General features: G+C 34.1%; 1 protein-coding gene across 6 annotated transcripts in view; it reads right to left on the bottom strand.

The window, feature by feature from the left end:
- Positions 1-23,445, bottom strand: part of rapgef1b (Rap guanine nucleotide exchange factor (GEF) 1b) — a 39,316-nt gene that overhangs the window by 11,034 nt on the left and 4,837 nt on the right. Inside the window, exons 2-12 of one of the 6 annotated variants that reach the window (XM_052537220.1) lie at positions 11,001-11,143; positions 9,536-9,714; positions 9,269-9,425; positions 9,088-9,176; positions 8,859-9,011; positions 7,020-7,082; positions 5,497-5,602; positions 4,311-4,494; positions 3,779-4,228; positions 2,408-2,613; positions 1,261-1,419 (exon numbers count right to left, since the gene is read on the bottom strand). In XM_052537220.1, the coding sequence (XP_052393180.1) occupies positions 1,261-1,419; positions 2,408-2,613; positions 3,779-4,228; positions 4,311-4,494; positions 5,497-5,602; positions 7,020-7,082; positions 8,859-9,011; positions 9,088-9,176; positions 9,269-9,425; positions 9,536-9,714; positions 11,001-11,143 (1,889 nt within the window). Of the gene's footprint in view, positions 1-1,260; positions 1,420-2,407; positions 2,614-3,778; positions 4,229-4,310; positions 4,498-5,496; positions 5,603-7,019; positions 7,083-8,858; positions 9,012-9,087; positions 9,177-9,268; positions 9,426-9,535; positions 9,715-11,000; positions 11,144-23,445 lie in introns of all 6 variants that reach the window. The other 5 variants (XM_052537219.1, XM_052537221.1, XM_052537222.1 and 2 more) reach the window with 5 other exon arrangements.

The raw sequence follows: 23,445 nt of genomic DNA, 5'->3' as shown, positions 1-23,445 counted from the left end.
GGAAAAAGAATTCCATAAAAAATTAAAAACAGCTCGCTAATCCCAGCTCTGTAATAACTAGCGTTCTGTTAGTATTATTTACATACTATTACACACACACACACACACACACACACACACATATATATATATATATAGGCTATATTATACACACACACACACACACACACACACACACACACACACATATATATATATATATATATAGGCTATATTATACACACACACACATATATATATATATATATATATATATATATATATATAGTATTTTTTATATATATATATGCATGTTTTTTTCAGTGAGGACAGGAAAATGATTTAATGCTAGAACCACTACATGTCATGCTTTGTCAGGACATGACGTACATTCGTTTTTTTTTTCTAAGTAATGCTAAACAGTAGAATCTGAAATTCTAGACAAAATATCAGCTTCATACGACATGAGACTGATGAAACATGCAGGAAGAGCTGATCTGCTCAGATGCACTACTGAAAACTGTTTTTCCTTCATATAAACAATAGCACCTTCCAAATGATCTAAAGTCTAAGAAATATTTCTATAGATCAAAAGATACTGTCAAATAATTCACAGCTTGTGCACAAAACCCAGTTTTATGCCAGCAATCAAAAGTTTGACTACACAAACTTCCTCTGATGTAATGAGCAGAATGTCTTTTATGAGCAATAGAAGTAATTAGTGATTACATCGAAGTTATTAATCAAATGCAACTGAATTCCAGAGTTAGGCAGTAAAATAACTTATCTATGGAGCATCCATGAGCACAGACCCAAAACTGAGTTTTAATGTTACATTAAGATTAAAGAGCATTTTGATAAGCTCTGGAATTAAAACCTTGAACCCAGATAAACAGATAAATGAAGATTAAATAAGCTTTTAGACTTAAACTTTAATTCAGCTTCGGTTCTGGTTCCAAAAGTCACAAACTGTACTCACAAACTGAAGTCAAATCTGAACAGTGGTTTAATAACCACCGCAGAGAGACATGAAAAGTGATGATAAAACCATATGAAGAGCACATGTGTGTCCAAACCACACACAAAATGAGCAGAACACACTGAAAACAGATGATACATAAGCAAACATACAATAAAAATAATATTCTGCTCAAGAAGTAATTGCTAAATCTTTTAAATTTGGATTAAATGTTAAAATTTTGACTGATCATTTTGTAATATATATTTATTAAAGAGAAAGAATATTTTTGTGCGTTACACTCCTGACTGCTCAGCACTCACCACAGGTGTGGTCAAAGAGGCGTGGCCACTGAGGAAGGAGTTAGACACTGATAGGCTGAGGCCAAGAGCAGGCTCCGCCTCCTCCTGAAGCCCAGCAGAAGGAGGGAGAATTGAAAAAGAGGAAGAAGAGGATGAAGGAGGAGGAGAAGTGCAGGAGGCCTAGAGCATAAGACAGAAACATGGAACAGCAAGAAAAGAGAGGAAAGAACAAAAGATGAAATCAGGTTAAAAAGAAAGAAAGGCAAAGTAAGTCATATCAAGAAAAAAGTAGAAAATGATTTAAAGGCAACATGGAATGTAATGCTTTTAACATTCTTTTTTATATATATGTGTATCATTATTTCTGTATAATGTATTTAAATATTTACATTTACTATATTATATAACTCTCACGCATGTAATAAATTTATCTTATTTAGTAAGAAATTAAATAGGATTTTCATGTTGCCTTTAAAAAAAGAGAAGAAAAGAACACAAGAGAAGAAAACTATGAACTACTATATATCTAAATATATAGAATAAAACAATTCTGAAAGTTATACATGTTTAATAAAAAAATACAATTATATATATATTTATTATGTATATATATATCCGAAAATGTTATTAAAAATTTAGTAAGTTAGATAATATGTATAATAATAATAATAATAATAAAAAATAATAATAAATTATATATATATATATATATATATATATATATATATATATATATATATATAATTTATTATTATTTTTTATAATATAATATATATATATATATATATATATATATATATATATATATATATATATATATATATATATATATATATATTTTTTTTTTTTTTTTTTTTTACCTATTATCCAACTTTGAGAATTTTTTGAACACTTCAGAATTTCAGAAATTAAGAGATGATGTAAATATGATAAAGATGCTGCTGTGGCACAAAATCTTCCCACAGCATGTGAGTTCTGGCTTTGGAACCCAATCTAATCTGTAACTACTTCACAAAAAGCAAAAAAAACTAAGCTAATCCGTATTTTCCAGTTGACTTTACGGTGACCCTGACATGGTCACGTGTTGCCTAGTCTAAAGAAGCTCAGTTTGACCTCTGACCTGCTGCAAGCTCACTGATAACACGCATGCAGATGGATCATAACTCACCAGCTGTCTCTGTTTGGGAGGCAGCGCTGGCGGAGGGACGGCTTCGTGGACCGAGTCCGAGCTGCTGTAGGAATCGTTGACGCCGTAAACCTCCTGAAAGCGCTTGTTCCTCCGCTGCTCGTAAATACTCTCGTTCTGAGGCATCTGGTAGAAGACAGACGGCTGTGGTTCAGAGTAATCCTCCACAAACTGCATGTACTGGAGGACTACAGAGAGAAGAGAGTTACACACATGAAAGAGCCGGGATTTCTATTTCATAATCAAAAAACTAGCGTATGCTTTTATTCAAACCTATGAAACTGCAGATACTGTTGTAAATAACAGTGAAAAATGTGATAAAGTTGAAAATGACAGTAATAACATGAGAAAGAGAGAAGTGTTTGCATTTTGGTACTGAGAACTAACAGGTATTAACTAACAGGTAATAAGTCATTTTAAAATACTGAAATGGATCTGGCAATACATCAAATCTTACAATGGGCTTATTTTCTTATGCAAAATATAAGATTTATTTCTAGATGTGGTTTTGAAATCAGTGTTTATGATGAAATTTTATGCTCTCTATTAATTTAATTTTTTCAGTTTTGTGTGCTTTATTGGCTTGACAAAAAGTGTACATTTTATTTCTAAATCAGCACAAATAAAGCAAAATAAATGCATATGGTAAAATAAAACTAAAATGTAAAAAATAAATTAATTAAAAAAATAATGGGAAAATAAATGTATTAAATTAAATACAAAATAAATAATTAAATTGAATCTAATATTTACTTTGGAAAATATATTTAACAAACATTTCTTATTAATAAAAATAATTATTAAATACGATGTTTATGTAATGCAGAACTACAGTTTAACGTGCAGTTAAATGTATGAAAAACAGGTATTTGCTTGGTTTCTATTTTTGTATCATAAATAAAAAATACTATATATATATATATATATATATATATATATATATATATATATATATATATATATATATATATATATAATACATTTTATTAGAATTTAAATCAGCATAAAGACATACAATAAATAAAACTATGCTGTATATATATATATTATACAATTTATATAACAAATTACTTTTTCGATTTACAGTACTTATATGAGAAAGAGAGTGTAATGAGAACTTACAGGTATAATTCATAAAAAAATATTTAAGTAACTGATTAAGCAATGCATACAATCTTAAATGGTCCTAAAAAAAATTATGATTATTTATTGATTTATTTTTTACATTTTCTTATATATTTATAATTTCTTATTCATATGTTTTACGAAATATGACCTACACGTTTCTGGATGGTATTTCAAGAGACTCGCTTAAAAATTAAAAAATGTTAAAAAACTAAATAACTCCCTTACTCTGTTTGCCCTTCTTCTCTGGCAGCGGCGGTGGGCTGTCGGCGTCTGTACACTGTGAGAGGTCGTCTCCTCCATTGACCTGCGGCATCAGCAGCGGGAACGGCGGCGTGGGCTGCTCCTCTTCTGACAAGTTATCGTAGTGTGATGGAAGGCGTTCGTAAAGAGGGTACGACGATATGATCGGCGCCGACCGCCGCTTCTTCTGCGGGAGGGCGGGGGGAAGCACGCTATTGGTCGGCCCAGATGTGGTCCAGTAATCCAGGGAAGCCTGATTGGTGACGGGAGCGCTGAAACGTGGGTGGGCGGGGCCATGGGCGGGGCTTAACGACTGAGACTCCCCGTGGCATTCTGGGAGAGGGCTCAGACTGCTGCCAGTGCCTGTCGGAAACGGTAAAGGCTCGGATACGGATAGATCCTGATGCAGGAAGTCGTAATCTGGATCATATCCCTCTATAGACAAAGAAAGAGAAGAATCACATCCTGATTAGTGCTCAGAAATCTTCAACTTTAATTCATAATAGTGTTTGCATACCTAGTGTTTCACAGCTAGTGTTGCGAGAGCACTGGCCGCTGTCTCGCTCCAGTGACGAGAGCTGCTCATCGGACTTGCTGAGTTTTCCCATACTGTTACAGGGGGACAGACGCGGCGAATCCCCTCCGTAAGACTGACTCCCACCAGAGAAACGCCTCTGCAGGAGATCCACGTCAAACTCCTGCTGCTTTAAACACAGAACATGCAACAAACTCAATTACCAAACAACGCGTAACTGCATGTATTTATAATGAAGTTTTATGCTTTTTCTTATAATTGCTTTTTTTTCCTCAGTTTGAGCTTAGTTGGCATGACAAAAAGCACACATTTGCATTACTAAAGCAGTGCAAATGAAACAAAATGACAATATAGTACAAATGGTAAAATATAACGTAAATGTAAATTAAAATAAAAAAAAATCTAAAATAAAATGCATATAAATTAAAACTTATTAAAGATAAATTTAAATAACTTTTCATTAAAATATTTAACAAAAAATAATTTAATAGATTATGTTTTATGATTTTCTTTTTTTTATGAATGTCACAGGCAATTTGGTCCTGAATGTTGATTGCTTAAAGCAGTGTTCCAGTCGTGCTAAAATACATAATATAAAAATAATTATATTAGATTTTTTTACTGCACTGGACCCATAGAGGAAAAACTACTGAACTTGTATAAAACTAATAAATTAATAGCCTGCTAATCAACAGTTTGACCAACTAAGATCAGGATAAAAATATTTATTTGAAAAATGTGTCCTTAGTATTTCAATTTTCATTTCTTAAATCTGCTCTGAGAGTTAACTCTGTTATTCATATTAGTATTTATTATTAGTACATTTATTTTTTATTACTATTTAGAATTAGCTTTTATTTTCATATTTTAATTTAAATTTTGTTAACTGCTTTTTTAATTATATTTCTAGTTTATTTTTAGTTCACATCTCATCTACTATTTTTTTTTTTAAGTTCGGCTTTATTTCAATTAACAAAAATGTTTAAAAAAATTTAATAGTTATAGTTATTGATACGAAAACTGATCCAAACACCATTCAATATTACACACTTCACTTTCAAGTTAAGAAATCAGCATTAGGGTTGTTGTTGTTGAAAAAATAATCAATAATCAGGATCAGGCCATCTCAGAGAGGTCAAAGGTCAAGAGTCATGCCCAAGTGCTGTACCTGTCTCAGAGCTCCAGGAGGCGGGACTCGACTCATCGGCGCTACCACAGCAACACGTGTGGGGGAGGCGGCCGACTGTCGCTTCTTAGGAGGCAGAGCGGGCGGGCTACGGCACAGTATGCAGAAATATGCAAATGAGCTCACAAGTATGAAACAAACACTGTAACGAGGTCAAACGAAATGAGCACAGACAGTCTACACACAGTTAGAGAGAGTCTAGCCTGCAACTGAATTGCACACAAACACACTAACACACACATAAAAGCAGCACAGCAGTGGAATGTGTGGGCGCTGAGTTCAAATCTTGGGCTTCCCTGAAGACACTTACACTTCAATGAAGCTCCAGCAGGTAACCATGGAAACATTAGAATCAACTAATCATAGAACACTCAGTGGGAGGGATGCAGCTAGTCTACAATCCTGATGGAATGCACAGGATTCTATTTGGAATTTTTGGAATCATTCGCAAAAATCCATAAAGGATCCAAATGGGAATCAATTAGAATCTTCTAACGATTAAATTAAATTACAACTGGATAAACAGAAATCAAGTTTTAGAATACTGTGAATTTTTTTTTAATTTCATCATGTTTTTTTATGTGCTCAACAGAAGAAAGAAGCTCAACTTGAAAAGTTGTTCTTTCTTCTGTTGAGCACATTTAAAAAAAAAAAGATTTTTTGTGCTCAACAGAAATGTTTCATTTTTGGGTAAACAATCACTTTAATGGAGTTGTTTTATTTGAAAGATTCTGAAAAAATATGTTATGATGCATTAAAAGAGCATTTAATTGAAATGAAATTAAAAGTATTACAAAAATGTAACATTTCAATACTTCAGTAACTGAAATAAAGTAGTATATAAACTTATTTCAGCCAGTTGCCAAGGTAACATTTCTCATCTTCATTTAGTTTAACTTGATGTATTAAGATAACAAACTAAAAATTAAATAAATTAATAAAAACTACATAAATATAAAAAAAACTACTAAAATGACAACAAAAAAAAGACAAAATTACAAAAATCTTAAGAAAAATGAAAATCTGAAAAATAAAAAACTGAATAAAACGATTAAAATTTTAAATCTATAGTAACATTGATGATACTAAAAAACATTTGGTCTAAAAACAATTCACTCAGAAATTGCTAGAATTAACAAATGTGAGTAACAAGTTATAGTAGAGAGTAAAAGTTTTTTCTTGTAAAAACATACTCAAATATTTTTTTTTTCAGGCTTCAAAAAAACAAACATAAAAACACTTTACAGTGTATGCATTTTAAAGTATTCCCATTATGATATTGCAAATTATAATTGAGATTCCAACAGAAATTCCATTCACATTCTTTAAGGATTTACAGACAAGTCTTGGTCAGCCATGCACATTCACTGCAGTCAGGCCTTCCTCTGATTGGCTCACTCTGCAACGTGCAATCCAAGTGGACACATAGTGCCACACAACCACATGCAGGTAAAGTGCCACGTCCAATCAGGGAGGCCGAGGGGTGCCACCACTAGCTAACATACATTTCCATCGCAGTGGCCCTCCGCGGCCCGGCAACAGGATCGGAGCACAACTGCATCCTGTTCCTGTCCCAGGACAACCAAACAATCACAGAGTACAGAGGACAGAGGATGAGCAAACGATTCCAGAGAAATAACACACAAAATTGAATGAAAATGCAAAAATGATTGAACGACACAAAGATTGATAGAAAAACAGAAACAGTTGCTGAAAGAATCACACAGTATATAACAAGCTCAACAGACACACAGACGTTAATTACAGCAGATGATATGTTGAATTTTGCACAAACGAAAACGAGGCTGTGAGGGATGGAAGTACAGTTTGTTCAATATCTCGCACTGAAAGCACTGGAACATTGACTGATACAGCTGCAAAATCATGCAAAATTAAGTGCAGGTGGCTGATAGCCGATAAAACGCCATTACATATTAAAATATTAGAATGTGTCTGCTAATGGGGTGATATTTATTTTTTTGACTAGTATGCAAAATATTATTATTATTCAGAGGTTAGTAATGAATGATTTAGTTGTTTCTAAAAGCAGAAATATCTGAAACAGTTAAGTAGACATTTAAAAAAATAACTTAAAGATGGCTACAATATAAATTATTAAAATATAAAAAAAGTATTATATACAATATTAATGAGATGTGTATTAAATATCAACATAAAATTAAATCACTATATTTATTTTGCATAGTATTAACATAGTTGAACTTGACATTGAAAATTGTAAGTTTTCATAATCATAATCATAATATAATATAAAAATCATAATATAAAAAAAATCCTAAATAGTTGCCAATTCGTTGGTGCATTATTAACTGAAATTGTGTTTGCACATATTTCCATTGCAAAAAAAAAAAAAAAATTCCATTGCAAAAAAAAAAAACACCTGAGAACTAAATGTGACCTGCAGAAGTGTGATATTTTGTACAAAATACAGCTCTGAACTATAGCTTTGTTGTCACTGATGTCGAACTAGATATGTCGTGTACTCTGACTTAAGTAAATAGCTAAACGTGATCTCATGCACCATCCACAAACACACACACACCTCTTCTCATCAGATAACTCACAACCATCCATATTTCCCCTTTGAAGAAAGTGTGTATGATGCTTATTTCACTCCTCCATGTCTCTTATATAGTTCAGTCTCTTATCACAGACAAAAGTAAACGGAAAAACAAACCTCTGCTTCAGAAGCCAAGCGCCACCAAGAGAGGATGCTGTTGAATATATGTGTGTGTGTGTGTGTGTGTGTGTGTGTGTATATCGAATGTATTCTCATTTGAATATATTTAGATACAAGCTAGTGGAAAAAAGCAGATTTAAGTATGACTCATCTGTGGGAAATTACCATCATCACTAAAGATACTAAATACTGCAACTGCTTAGTACATGCTGATATACTTCCTGAATATACACTACAGCACACACTTACTACTGCACACTAAAGTATACTTGATGTTCATCTCAACAATGCATCCTACGCAGTACACAAGCATATTTACCTTAATCTGTCAGCTGTAAAGGAAACAGTGAGGTATCAAATGATTTGGGACACAACCAATATGAAGGCCTGTTTGGAATGGCATCTTATTCAATATGTATTCCGAGCAACCTTCTGTATGCATGAAATTCTCCAATGAGCTACTACATTTAATGAGAAAGCAATCCCACAATGCAACAAGCTCAAACTATTGATTTCAAGTGCGAAAAAAGAACTCAAAAGTTAAATCTACTTTTTTTGGGAAACATTTCTTTTAAGACAAAGTTTCTTTTTGAGTTTTCTGAACCCATAAACAACAATGATTTCCAAAGCCACGCCCCCTCACCTGTGCTCTGCCAGTTTAACTCCTGGCAGAGGAGGTTTGGGCGGAGCAACCTCTTCCTCTGACATGTCAGTCAAACTGTCAGTGGGCGTGACAATGGGCGTGGTCTTACTCAGGATCGCCTTCTCTCGTTCAGTTAGAGGATTTTCACACACACTGAGATAGAGAGACAAATATTATTAACTGTCACTGTACAAAATGGGTAAATTGATTTTGGCCTTTATGACTGTACCTCTCAGTATTGACCACAGGAGGCACTGGTTTATTGGGGGACGTCGGGGACGGCTGCTCCTGTTTCTCTATAGTGAGTTTCACCAGCTCCTGTTACAAACACACACACACACACACACTGGGGTTATAAATATGCCTGTGTTGATTTAACCTTGTCACAAATGCACTTTTCATCCCCTCACCTTCACACCATCCAGCACAGCTTTGATCACCGTGGTGACGGTTGTTACAGTGTCCTTGTCGTCGAGGTCGATGCCCTCCAGCATCACCTGGTCAGACCAGCGAATGAGATTTGCCAAACTCTGATAGACGCAGTTATGACAGGAGGACACTGCCGAGCTGCGGTTACAGAGAGGGATTTCAGCACAAGAAAAATTTTAAAAATTTTAAAACCATGGTGCACGTCGAAATACCATGTTAAATAGTTTTGTTAGTGTTGGTACACACACCTGTGCTGTATCCGAGCCTCTACTTGCATCAGAGGCAATATGGCCTCCAATACTTTACTAGCCGAACCAGGAAGCATCTGCAAAACTTTCGTATCGACGCTCATCTTGTCCACAATCGTCTTAAAGTAACGTAGAGCACTCACCACCTCCTTCTCCTGTTCCTCCAATCGACTCACTTTCTATTAGAAGACAGGAAGGAAAGTTGATTTTTTCGGTGATAGAGCAACAATAGACTTACTGTATCTAGTTGAAACAGAGCATTAGTAATGTTGTTCTACAGATAAGAAGCGGTGATTTAAACTTTACAGGCATATAGCTTCAGTAGAGCTACTTTACAACTTAAAACATACAGTTAATGTTTGCTGATAGAGCGACACTAGAGTTGCTGTAGAGTTAAGTGGTTATATAGTTAATTTGAGCTGATGTATGGGGTAGTAAGATTACTGTAGAGCTCTAAGGCTGTAAAGTTGATGTTTGCAGTGATAAAGTGGCAATAGATTTACTGTACCGTAGAACTGAGTGGGGCAGTAAGGTTATTCTACAGCTAAAAAGGTGTGGAAATAATCTTTACAGAGACAGAGGTTCAAGTTTATATTTTTATTGCTAAAGTAGCAATAGAGCTACTGTAGAGTTGAGATCGAGCAGCAGTGGAGTTATTTTACTGAGAAGAAGGTGTGGAGATAATCTTTACAGAAAAAGAGCTGCAGTAAAGATACTGTAAAACGTAAAGATTTTAGTTAATGTTTACAGACAGAGCGGCACTAGGGTTGCTGTAGAGTTAAGAGGGAAATAGGGTTATTGTAGAGTTCTGAGGGTATAACTTTAATGTTTACTGTGGTAGAGCGTAAGCAGATTTCCTATAAATGGAAAGTTGATGTTTGCAGTGATTAAGTGGCTACAGAGTTACTATAGAGTTGAGGTAGAGCAGCAATAGATGTAATGCAGAATTAAGAGTAAACAATAAATTTTCATTGATAGAGAGCGAATGTAGAGTTGCTGTACAGTTGAGAGGGTTGTATTTACAGTTACTGTAGAAGTTGGAGGAAGGAAAGTTCATATTTACTGTGGTAGAGCAGCAATAAATTTACTCCAGAAATCTGAGTAGAGTGTTACTTTATATTCATTGATATAGAGCGACTCTAGAGTTACTGTGCAGTTGACAGTATTGAGTTTAGAGTTATGGTAAAGTTCTGGGGGTGGAAAGTTAATGTTCACTGTGGTAGAGCAGCAGTAGGTTTACTGTAGATTTGAGAGTAAAGAGAATCATTGATATAGAGCGACTGTAGAGTTACTGTAAAATTGAGAGGGTTGTATTTAGTTAGAATGGTGGAAAGTTCATGTTTACTGTGGTTGAGCAGTAGTAGAGTTACTATAGAGTTTACACGGTGGAAAATTAATGTTTATTAATGTAGAGTTACAATAGAGTAACTGTAGAACTCATAGGGAGTGGATAGAGTTGGTCTACCTTGTTGACAGGTTTCTCTGGAGTAGTCACCGTAGGCTCTGGCTGGAGCTGTTTGCTTTTCTTAGATGGAGTTCGTTTAATCTTCGGGGAATGAAATTTCATCAATTTCATCGTGAAAGAGGAGAGGTGAGACTTCTGGGATTCTGGAAAAAAACAGACAAAACAAGGATATATTCAGAAAAATAAGCAAACAAAAAGGAATGAAAAAGAGAAGCGTTTGCATAAAAAAAAAAACTTTGTCAGTCACAGACCAATAAAACTCTACATAATACAGTAAATTAATTCTGGCTTCATCTATGTCTAATTCACAGAGGCGCTTTATTTATCAGAGAGCTGACAGATACATTAAGAGGGATGATCTATCACTGAAATAGGAGGGTGGGATATTTACAACTAGTGATCGACCGATGTATCTGTTTACCGATATTTTTCCCGATATTTAAGCATTTTTCCATAATCGGGTATCGGTTTTGTAATATCGGATTCGCCGATTTACGGCGCCATCTTGTGGCCGTTTTGAGATTTCCGCCATTGCAGCCCGGGCGTCTGAGGAGATCAGTCAACAACAACTCGGTGCACAGGTAAATATATGTTCTACTTGGTTTGCTTTAATTAATCAACTTTATTTAACATAACAGACATGCACAAATGAGATCTGAGACATAAATTCCTGATATAGTTAATGCAGCTTGTTTCTAAACAATTGAGACGAACTCATTGAGTCACGTAGTGTAATTCATCATGTCCTGCCCCAATAAAGACGTATCTTTACATGAATTAAATAAAACAGACATGAATGAGTGCATGTTGAAAATAAAATCGTTGAATTTAATTCTCTTATCTGTTGTATTTGCTCACCATTAGTCTAGAAGAGAAAGTTTGTTCATATTGCTTAGCAACTGACGGATGATCTGGAGCCTTAAGCACGGCGACTGAATGAATCTTTTGACAAGATTATCTTGTTTAAACACCCTAGATTATATTATCATTTACTACATAAGAATTATTTCGCTAATACACATAAATATAGCCTACCGCTTTGTGGAAATTAATTATTTATTATCTCCATGCGCGATCGCGGTTGATTAAGTTATAGTCAAACAGCACTTTGTCAGTTGGCATTTCATGATTTAACCTTAGATTGAATCTAGATCATAAAATGCCAACTGACAAGTGCTGTTTAACTTTATATAGTTTCGGGAAAAAAAGTTCGTTCATATTGCTCAGCACCTGACTGGGTTGATGATCAGGAAGCCTCAAGCAATGCCGCTGAATGAAACTTTTGACAAGATTATCTTGTTTAAACACCCTAGATTATATTATCATTTACTACATAACAATTATTTCGCTAATACACATATAGGCTACATATACCGCTTTGTGGAAATTAATTATTTATTATCTCCATGCGCGATCGCGGTTGATTAAATTATAGTCAAACAGCACTTTGTCAGTTGGCATTTCATGATTTAACCTTAGATTGAATCTAGATCATAAAATGCCAACTGACAAGTGCTGTTTAACTTTATATAGTCTCGGGAAAAAAAGTTCGTTCATATTGCTCAGCACCTGACTGGGTTGATGATCAGGAAGCCTCAAGCACGGCCACTGCATGACATTTTTGAAGGAAGCAGGCTTACAGGGCAGAATGCTGAAAGACTCTGTTTTCTACACTAAAACCTAGTTCTGCTTAACTGGGAGTATTAAGTTACACTACTATATAGCTATGCACTCCTAAATAGCCCTCCCGCCCCCACCAATATGTTAGAATCATTTTTATGCTTTATTTTTTTACCTGTTTTTATTTTTTTACCTCATCAAAGCTTTTATTTAAAAACAAAGACACTTAGTAACAGTGCGCTTAAATTTTTTGGACTCAGACCCCTCTATTTATTTGTGTATAAATATAATGTTTTTTTTTTTGTATGCAAGGAGGGATTGATTGTTATAAATAAAATGTTTTTTCAGCTCATTTGTGTTGTAATAATTGTCAGAAACAGAAGTATAACAGTAAATAAATATCGGTTCTGCATATCGGTTATCGGGTACATAAACATACAAATAATCGGTATCGGTATCGGTTATAAAAAATCAATATCGGTCGATCACTATTTACAACCTGTAATCATTGCAAGATTCAACACAATTAAACTAAACAAACACACAGAAGCTTCGCTGGCGATAAACATCACCAAACAAACGTGCTCCCACTGGCAAATAACATAATCTAGAATCCCTGTCTGTGGGATTTTAGCATTATTGGAATTTTATAGGCCATAATTATAGAGAGAAAGAGAGAGACACTGCACGTACAAGCAGCTGGTGCATTTCTTAATTTATTTCCATGTTCAAAGAAAGATCTACTGTTAAAAAAATACTCTCACATGCTCAATTCCCATTCACATTAACACAAACTAAACTGTACAGCTCATTTAGAAATCGTTATGATTATGACATCACAACATTGAGATCTTTAACACAAGACTGCCCACATTTACACAACAATTATCATTGTGATAAACAACAGTGTGATGTGTGGCACTTTGGAGTGTTTATCCAATCATAATAGAGGTTGAATTCTTAAAGGTACAGAAGCAAAATTGTTTAAAGATAAAAGTGTGTTATTTCGGCATGACAAAATAGTCAGAGAAGGTGGAATATGGTCATGGAAGAATTGTGTACTTTGTCTAGAGAGCCTAAGTACATACACACAATCTCAAAACATCTCTGACCCCTGACCCCTTGTGAGAAAAAAAACACTAGACACAGCAGTGCGTGTGATTTGGGGGGACAAAAATGCAGGAAATTACATGTCATGTGTGTTTTGGTGTGTTTATTGACAGCCATTGTTGCAGAAAAGGGCTTTGGCTTTCCGTTCAGAGTGTGCTCAGAACAATGCCTTCTGGGTAAAAAGGAAAAGTTGTGTTGTAACTAACATGGGTGGAGCCATTATGCTCTAATACACACACATACAACTCTTAATTACCCTCGCTCACAAGCATGCATGGTGGGCATATTAAGGCCTGTAGGCTGAAAGGAAAAGCAGTGGAGCGTGGGTAATATAGTATTAGAACTGTAACCACCACTAAAACACATACTACAGATCCATATTACACACCAGCACTCAACCTCTACAGTTATGAGTGTGTAAGTGGGTGTCACACAAAGTTAATGCAGTTATGACTCTATTATGTGTCATTTAAAGGATGATTTTACATGCAGTGATGAATAACAGCCAGCATTATTTGAGCATCATTAACATATTAAATAAAAACTGGGGAAAAAAATGTAGTATGTAAAGTTTCAGTCACTGTTTTATTTATTTACTTAAAGAAATGTAATTCAATTTATTTACCAGATTTAGTTAACTGAGTTTCATACCTCAACTTAAACAAAATAAAAATAAGAAATACTTTCTTGGTAAGTAGCTGAAAAAAGATTTGTGTAGATTTTTTTTCTATTTTTTTCAGATGATGTTTATGTTATTTTAAAAAGTAATGTTTTTATGGTTTTAGTTAACTAGAATAACCCTATTAACAACAACCAGAATCGACAGATGCACATAAAGCACTACTTAATAATTTGTAAAAGCATTATGTGGCATGCATAAAATGCCTATACGACCTACTACATTTGAGAAAATGTGCAGCATGCAATCAGAGCAGGAATACTCTATCCCACAATGCAAAATGCTGCACTTGACCTTCCATGTCCAGTGTGATAGATGAACCAGAAGTGCCTTCAATCTGATTCATCATTTGATATGACTTTACATGCAAACCTTATAAATTGTGAATTGCCAAAACTGTATTAAATATAATATCAGACAAGACGGATGCTCCACTGAATTAATGTCATGCAACAACAGAAATGCTTGTTGTATAATACATAGTGTTTCACATATTATAAAAAAACAGATGCGATTAAACAATGGCATTAAAAATAAGCACAAAAAAAACATTAAAAAAAACAATCACAAAAAAAAAATTGCATGCATTTTTCATGCATTATTATATGTAAATGTACTATTGGAAGCCAACAATACATTTACATTTTTGATTTTGGCAAACACTTTTATCCAAATCGATGAACACTGCAAACAAAATCTCAAACCAGTTATTAAACTCAATGGTTTTGTTAATTAGTGTAAAACATCAAAGCACTGGATTTACAAAACAAATCTCTCATTAACAAGACAACAAATTACTGAGCATTAAATTAAAAGCACAATTTTTTTTAGTTTAGTGCACATATTAATCTTCAACAGCTATTATTGTTGCAATTTGTTAATTCATTATTATAGCTAGAACGGTTGTGTTTTCGCTGACAAATAACTCAAAGCATAAGCTTAATACACATGCATCTAAAACACTGAAATTCTATCCCATGTTTCTTCAAGGCAAATATTGATAGGAATAAAATGACACGAATAATAATATTTTACATATGAAAAACTCCCAAGTTTCTACAAGTTATTACAAATACCTGTGATTAGATTTGGAAAGATGCAACAATGGTGACAGGCCTACCTGAGATGCATTATGGGTAACCCTGAAGCTGTGCCTTAAGTCTGAGTAAATGACAGAACACTTCCACAGACAGGCTAATGTATTGCTCTGAACTTCAGCACACTTTCCTCCCTCATTCCGCCCGAGGGAGTGTTTTCACTCTTTAATGGAATGCTGATAATATAGATTGAGGGAAAAACAGATAGGGAGGCATCAGATATTAGCTACGTCCTTCAAACCATGTCCATTACAGACTAATGAACACCGTAGTCTAAACACACGGGCAGGCACTAGAAAAATAAATTCAGGAATACGAAGCCATGCCCAAATACTGCATCACTTCCTGTCCAGCGAGCCCATGGCAGCAGACTGTATACAATGTATGTATACAAGAAAGTACTAACTCCTAACTCCTGTCATCTGTAGGTCACAGCCACCACTTCCTGCTTTAGCCTCAGACCAACCCGTCAACTTCCTGTCTCGCTCCAGTGAACAGGGGCACTTCCTGTGGTGGCCATCCTCTTTACAACAAAGATTGCTGACCTTTGGAAGACTCTAGTGAGTCATGGATGAAACACACACACATACACACACACACTCTCACATTATACATTATGAATTTGGTAAGTGCAAATTGTTCCCAATTTTTCAAATTTCAGTTGTAAATATAAAATAGATTTTTCACATATTACAGTCAAAATTATAATATAATAATTTTTTTTTTAAACAGTTCTAAGGAAAAACGTTCCTAGTAAACATATTTAGAGCTAGTAATTTCATTAAAAGCCTAAATATAAGTCTTTAATATTAGTAGTAGTACTTAAGTTTGTTGCCTTCAAAGCTTCACAAGCGATTCAATGGTAGATAGATAAAGATTCAACACGTAATAAATACAAACATTTAATAAAATTCAACAGAGAAGAAAACAAACTAAATAGAAACTAAAAACAAAATCCGTTCCTCAAAGGTCATCATCTATTAGTATAATACAAATATAATTATATTTTTTTTAAATACTAGTACTACTTAATGCATTAACCTTTATTTGTTTTAGTCAACAATAAAAAAACGAATACGTTTTTCTCTTAACATTTTACAAAACAAGTCTTTCAAAGTCTGCAAAGATAAATATAATTTTCTCTTAAAGTATAATGCAAATACAATAAAATACAAAAACTAACTAACCAACAATGCGCGAACAATTGTTTTGCGGCATTTATTAATCTATATTAGTTAATTCAAAAAAGTTTTTTTCTGGGTCCATCTTACAAAACAAGTCCTACAGGATAACTACTACTACTAATAATAATAAACTAATTTAAATAATGCATCAATATGGGGACTAATATGGGATATATATATAATTAAAGATATTCAGAAAATATACACATTTGTAATTAAATCATGAAATGATGACTTTCTCAAGTTTCAGGACCAGTGAGTATGATTAGTTTAAAAGGGATACAGATACTGACAGGTTAGATTCAGAATCACCTGCACATGAATGTAAACTTGCAATATGATGAGCATTTCAGATGCAGGCATGAATCTACCCTCACAATACGCTGGGAAACGCAGAGTCCTAGACGAGCTGTGAAGACGAGAGGAGGAGGAGAAGTGGGTTACTGGAGCAGACGTGACGTGCAGAGATTTACTCAAGTGAAAAAACACGAGTGAGCCGCCAGACAGTGCAGAGATGTCTTATCTGAAAACACTTACTAACCCCATTCAGACATGTGTGTGTGTGTGTGTGTGTGTGTGTTAGATTCTGGAAAGACAGTCTCTGTTTTCACATGACAAATGCAAACACATTCCCTAAGTAAAGCATCACCCTTCATACACAGTCAGACAAACAGCAGGGCTTCAAACTGAACACACATGAACGAAGACACAAAACTTTCATTTCCAAGTCACGAGGCTGTTATGTAGCAAACATGCTGATGAAATTCAATTCAAGTCCACAAATTGATTGACAGATCAAAGTGATTATTTGATGGCATCACTCAAAAACGTAAAAAAATGTTGCACAAGACATTTAAAATTGTTATTGCTGTGCGTAAAATAAAGATTTAACATAAATTTTACATTTATTATAGTGCAAAAACAGTGTGCAAAACTTGCTTGCATTATCTCTAATTTTATTTTTCTTTCAACATTGTGAGTACTTGATATCAATGTATGTTTGGAACAATTGAGTGGAATCAAGGATACATTTTATTTATTATTCGATTTCAAAACAACGGCATTTATTCGAAAGAAATCCTTTTGTAATATTTAAAAAAAAGATTTTTGATCAATTTAACATACCTTTTTTTTTTTATAAAAGTTTTTTTTTTTTAAATCTTATCTGACTTCTGAATGGTAATGTATAAATCATGGTATGTACAAAATATTAAGCATCACAACTGTTTTCAACATTGATGATAATCAGAAATGTTTCTTGAGCAGCAAATCATCATATTAGAATGATTTCTCAAGATCATGTGACACTGAAGACTGTAGGAATGATGCTGAAAATTCAGTTTTGATCACAGGAATAAATTACATTTTACAATATATACACATAGAATATTCACATATTAAACTAAAATAATATTTAAAATTTTTACAGTGTGGTACTGTATTTTTTATCAAATAAATGCAGCCTTGGTGAGCCGAATATATTTCTTTCAAAAACATGAAAATTTTACTATGCATGTACGCTGCAATATATAAAAACAAAAATGAAAATATCAATATCGATATCAATATACATTAGGGCTGAAAATCGAAAATCGATTGCACAATCGATCGGACCAACCAAAAAAAGTTTTGAAAATGAAAATAGGGAATCGATTTAGTTTTAAAATAATTAAACAATTAAAAAATATTCATGTAACAAAATTCACAAACAAGCAGAAAAAGAAAATAAAGAATTCTGAAAGTGCAGTATGCCTTGCGAAAGCTAGACAGAAAATACCGGCAATCTTATGCGCCTATAAGACCCAGTGACGTCGAAAGCGACCTCTCTGCGTTCACACCAAATGCGAATAGAATTCTGGTGCGAATGATTTCAATGTTAAGTCAATGCGTTTACGAGCATCTGGAAGTCTCACAGCGCGGTAGACGCGAATTCGCCTCATTTGCGCATCTAGTTACAGGAGATTCTGAGTTATGAAAAGGACCATTGCAAGCTAACAGAGACCGGCTTTTGTGGTGGAAAATTGGCAGTAATACCCCCACCTTGCGCAGCTGTACCTGAGGGTCCCTGGGACATCAGCGCGGTCGGAGTGCGTCTTCTCAACAGCTGGACATATAGTGAATAAAAAACGCTCTGCTCTGGACCCCGAAAATGTTGATCGACTTGTTTTCCTGTCCAATGAATTCATCATGCTCGCCAAGTGCCGCCTAGCTTAAGTGTCGGTTACGTTCAATAAAAAAAACACACATGGCCTGTTCTCAAGTCCATTTTTGAACAGTTGTTTGAAATAGATTGAATCATTATTTAAAATAATCTTGAAGATTTTTGAATTGCCTAAATCATAAATGCAGCCGGGTTGAAGCCTGCAATGATGTTTTTCTTTTGTTATGGCAGCCGTCCCCTCTGCATATATATATATTCGAGAATGTTGCACTCCTGTTGCTGTTTGTTATTCTGCTTAAAACTTCATGCCAATAAATAAGAAATATTGCTGACTTGTGCGTTTCCAGCACTCTCTTTACGTTCGTCCGTTATTTGATGTTGAAAAAGGAAACGTCTTTTTTTTAGACATGGAAAATCGATTTTACAATCGATTCAATGAACACTGATGTCTTAAAAATCGAAACAGATTTTTTTCACAAAAGTGACAGCCCTAATATACATGTTAAATATTCAGAAAATATGTTTTTTTTTCATCTATTTTTATCTGTGTTTATTTATATGGCTCAGCCATGATTAAACACACAAGCGTCATCATCTGATCTAGAGTTCCACATTCCATCAAAAAAAAGCTCTGGTCCTGATCTATTTCTGCTGTTCTGCTTTACGCAATATTACACACACACACACACACACACTGTTGCCATGGTGATATAAGCAATGAGACATATGTGATTGAGGTGTATCCGCTGAAATGAGCTTCTTTCTCCTCACGGACCAAGTGTCACTAACAAACCAAATAGAAAAACTCTTAAAGGGGCCACGTTTCTTAGTCAAAATGTAGTTTTATATAAACAATTAAATTCAAAGCTGCTGTACAATGAATACATGCTATGTCAATGTAGGCTGATATGTTAACATATTTAATTATATATTATTAAAACTAAAACTAAAACCAAAAAACATTATACATTAACTTGAAATAAATTAGTAACTGAAAATAAAATATAAAAAGATTACACTTATATTATTTCAGCTAATTTCCAAGGCAACATTTCTATTATTTTAACTTGATGTACTAAAAGAATAAAAAATGTGTAAAAACTATATAGGCATATTTAAATACAAAAAAATAAACTAATAAAAATGACTAAAACAAAACTGCTTAATCTTTAAAGTTGAAATTAATCAAAAAATTAAAAAATTTAATCTAATTCAACAAAATATCAACAAAAACTATAATCATATTTCAATGACACTAAAAGAAAACAGCTTTTAAGTTTCTTTTTTTTTTTTTTTACTATTTACGTTTCTTCAGAAAATGTCTAAAAAAGGTTTATTTCAAAATCCAGAATTTTCCATGATTTGGTCTTTTAAATATTATTTGGTTAAATGACCATCGGTCTGATAACGGTTTACAATAAAGTACAATTTGTTACATGTAAATAATGCATTGGCTAACACAAATTAACAAAGAGCTAAATATTTTATGCAACATTTATTAATTTTCTGATTTAAAAATATAGATAACTAAATTTAAAACATAAGTAACTCAGATAAACTTAATAAACACTTTAGAATTATTAAAATGGTTTAAACGCATTCATGTAAACTAATGTTAACAAAAGAAACTACTGTAGATTTTAATTTTATATATTAAGACAATTCCAATGAAACAATGTGCAACAACATCAAATAACATCTGTGTCTCTGACTGTCATATTTTTCCCACAATGCAACTGCACTACTGTGCCTAGCTTTCAATACAACTTTTCAATACATTATGAGCCTTTTCAGGTTGTCGTGATGTTTTGGAAATGTCAAATAAAACCGTGATGGGAACAAAATAATAAATGTGCTTTCACAATCTCCACTTCAGTCTGAGAGCGTTTGTGACTTCGAGGTAGTCAGTGTGTCAGGTAGCAGACAGACTGGACGTCAGGATTGATGGGGTTTTAATAGTTTGTGTTTGGTAAACAGAGCATTACGCTGCCTGAGAGCCAATGACAGCGCAGCAATGGGAGAAATGCATGAGGATTATCATTTCCGAATGTAAAACACTCGTTATCCGTCACTTGCTCTCTCTCTCTCTCTCTCTCTCTCACACACACACACACACACACACACACTTCTCCAGAGAGCCTCATCCTGTTCTCAAACGCTGTTCCGGCTCTAAACTCTCGCTGTCTGGCTTTGGAAGATATCTAATAGAATTTCCGGATGTATTTTCCCCATTTAGCTTCTCCAAGAGCATCGGAAAAAAATCCGCTCAGAGATGAATAACATTAGAATTCCAAACAATGCTGTGCCAAAGACGAGACGTCCCGGTGTCGGGTGTCCACATCAAATTAAATTTACAAAGATGATTTTATAAACATAAAAAACATATTAAATGCAAGTCAAGTCTATTATAAAGCTTCAAATAAATTTTGTGATAATACAATTTGAAAATATGGATTCCATTGTCACTCAAATTAAAACAATATACTTTTTCTGACCTGTACTTATTAAAATATATAAAATATGGGATCATTCTACATTTTCAATATTTTAAATGTGCTGAACAATAGGTAAAACCTAGTGTTTTAAAGGATAGTGTCAAAGATGTGTAAATATTTAAAACGATTTAAAATGAGTCTTTTAATGTCATTTAAAGATTCTTGTTCTAAATATGACTAACAAGATTTTTTGGTATACAAACTATTGTCAATAAAAAAAACAACAACTGTAAATCATGGTAAAATGTATGTTTCTCCTTATTGTTTCCTCAGAAAAAATTAAATGAAATGGGACATTCTTAATACGGGAAAAAAAATCATAAAATGTAATCTTTGACCCATTTATTTACTCAAAAGTTACATGAAATCAGAACTGAGAAGTTTCTGGTCTTATTGTGAACAATTCATTAGCAAACATTATTTCGAATAAACAAATTATCAAAATGCACAACTTTGGAGACAACTTTCCTTTTCTGATGACATTATCAAGTCCAGCTTTTTTAACCCCTCCCCCTCCTGACTCAATTCTGCAATGCAACGCTCACTTTGCATAATCCAGTCAAAGGATCAAACGAAGTTATTACATTTTTTTTAAACCTAGAATAAACACCATATTTCAGATGTAAAACAGTTTTCAGTCATCTTTTATTAGTGTGTGAATGAATGAACTACTAAATATAACCGATTCTGTCAATGTCAGATTTCTTTTTTTCACCAAATGTTCTACTCCCATATTTAAGAAAACATTTCATATTTATTTTTCGCTCGTAGTGGAGAGCTCTGGAACCCAGCTCACTGAAACTATAGGTTAAAACGATCACTTCTATCCTCTAAATCAGACGGGATGCTTCGAAAGCACAATATGAACCCAGATGTTTGGCTTGAGTTACACAGAGCTCGATCGCAGAAGGTTTAATATGATCTGAGGTTCTGCCATCAGCACTTCTTAATGTCCTATTTTGGACTTAAGGGCCTTGAAAAGACGCTGGCACAGCAAAGGCCAAACATTCAAGTGCATGTTTCAATGATAAAGTAGAAAGTTAAATACAATGTTACTGATAAAGGTATCAGAACTATTTGTCTGCAAAACCATCATTTTCCGCTCTAAATCCACTAAATGCTCCGAATCCTAAATAACCCAAACACATCCGTCTGAGCGAGCGTCTCATTCAATCATCTCCTGCATAAACCTGAACGACTCTCTCTGCACGGCTGTTTCTGGACGCAGATCTTTGGGTTGAATCCACCCAGAATAGGCCTGGATTAAATGAGCACTTAGACAAAAGCCACACAACTGGAACGGGAAGGAATGTCCCTGGAATTTCACATCAGGAGCTCCTGTATTTCCAGAAATGCTCTCTTTGTATTTTTTAAATAGGGCAATAAATGTAACAAAATGATGGTGTATAAATGTAATAATCATCTGTACCTCAATATATCAAAATACTATATTATTACAGTCTGATACCATAAAATACACAAGGGAATAAGCAGAAACATCCAAATCCAGATCTTTAACAAACGTCTAACCTCAAACTGCTCAATCGAAACCAATAGTAAATGGCCAGAAATGTGACAACATTTGTATCCTCCAAAGTCCAAAATCCAACTTCACAATAAGAGTCATTAAAACCGAAGTACACCTACAACTAGTTAGTGAACTGCAATAACAAAAGAGCAATGTTACACTTCACAATACCAAGCGACCAAATACAAAGCCGATCCTGCCTTAATATTATATTACACCAGTTACATCAGAAGACAGAGTCCGAATGCCTCCACAGGAACTCTACAATGACCTTGATGGATTCTATTTCCGGTATGGAATTGCAGCACATCCGTTCTCACCTGTATCTGCTTCTCCGGAGTAAAAATAGTCGGAGTCCCCTAGAAGAGGTTGGGTTCTCCGACTGCTGTTCCCCATGTAGAACCCGGACAAGTTCTGGTTAATTAACTTAAGAAAAGTTTAGACTTTTTCCAGTCGCGTTGACCTCAACCAGAGATCGTTGGAGGTGATATTGGGCATTTTCTTCAAACCAAAAGACACGAGCTTGGTGTGCATCTACATCCAGGTCAGAAATAAGCACCAGGGATCAGAG

This window comes from Carassius gibelio, chromosome A21 (genome assembly GCF_023724105.1).
Source record: "Carassius gibelio isolate Cgi1373 ecotype wild population from Czech Republic chromosome A21, carGib1.2-hapl.c, whole genome shotgun sequence".
NCBI classification, from domain to species: Eukaryota; Metazoa; Chordata; class Actinopteri; order Cypriniformes; family Cyprinidae; genus Carassius; species Carassius gibelio.
Note: the sequence above shows the minus strand (reverse complement) of the source record. Positions and strands in the feature narration are given on the sequence as shown.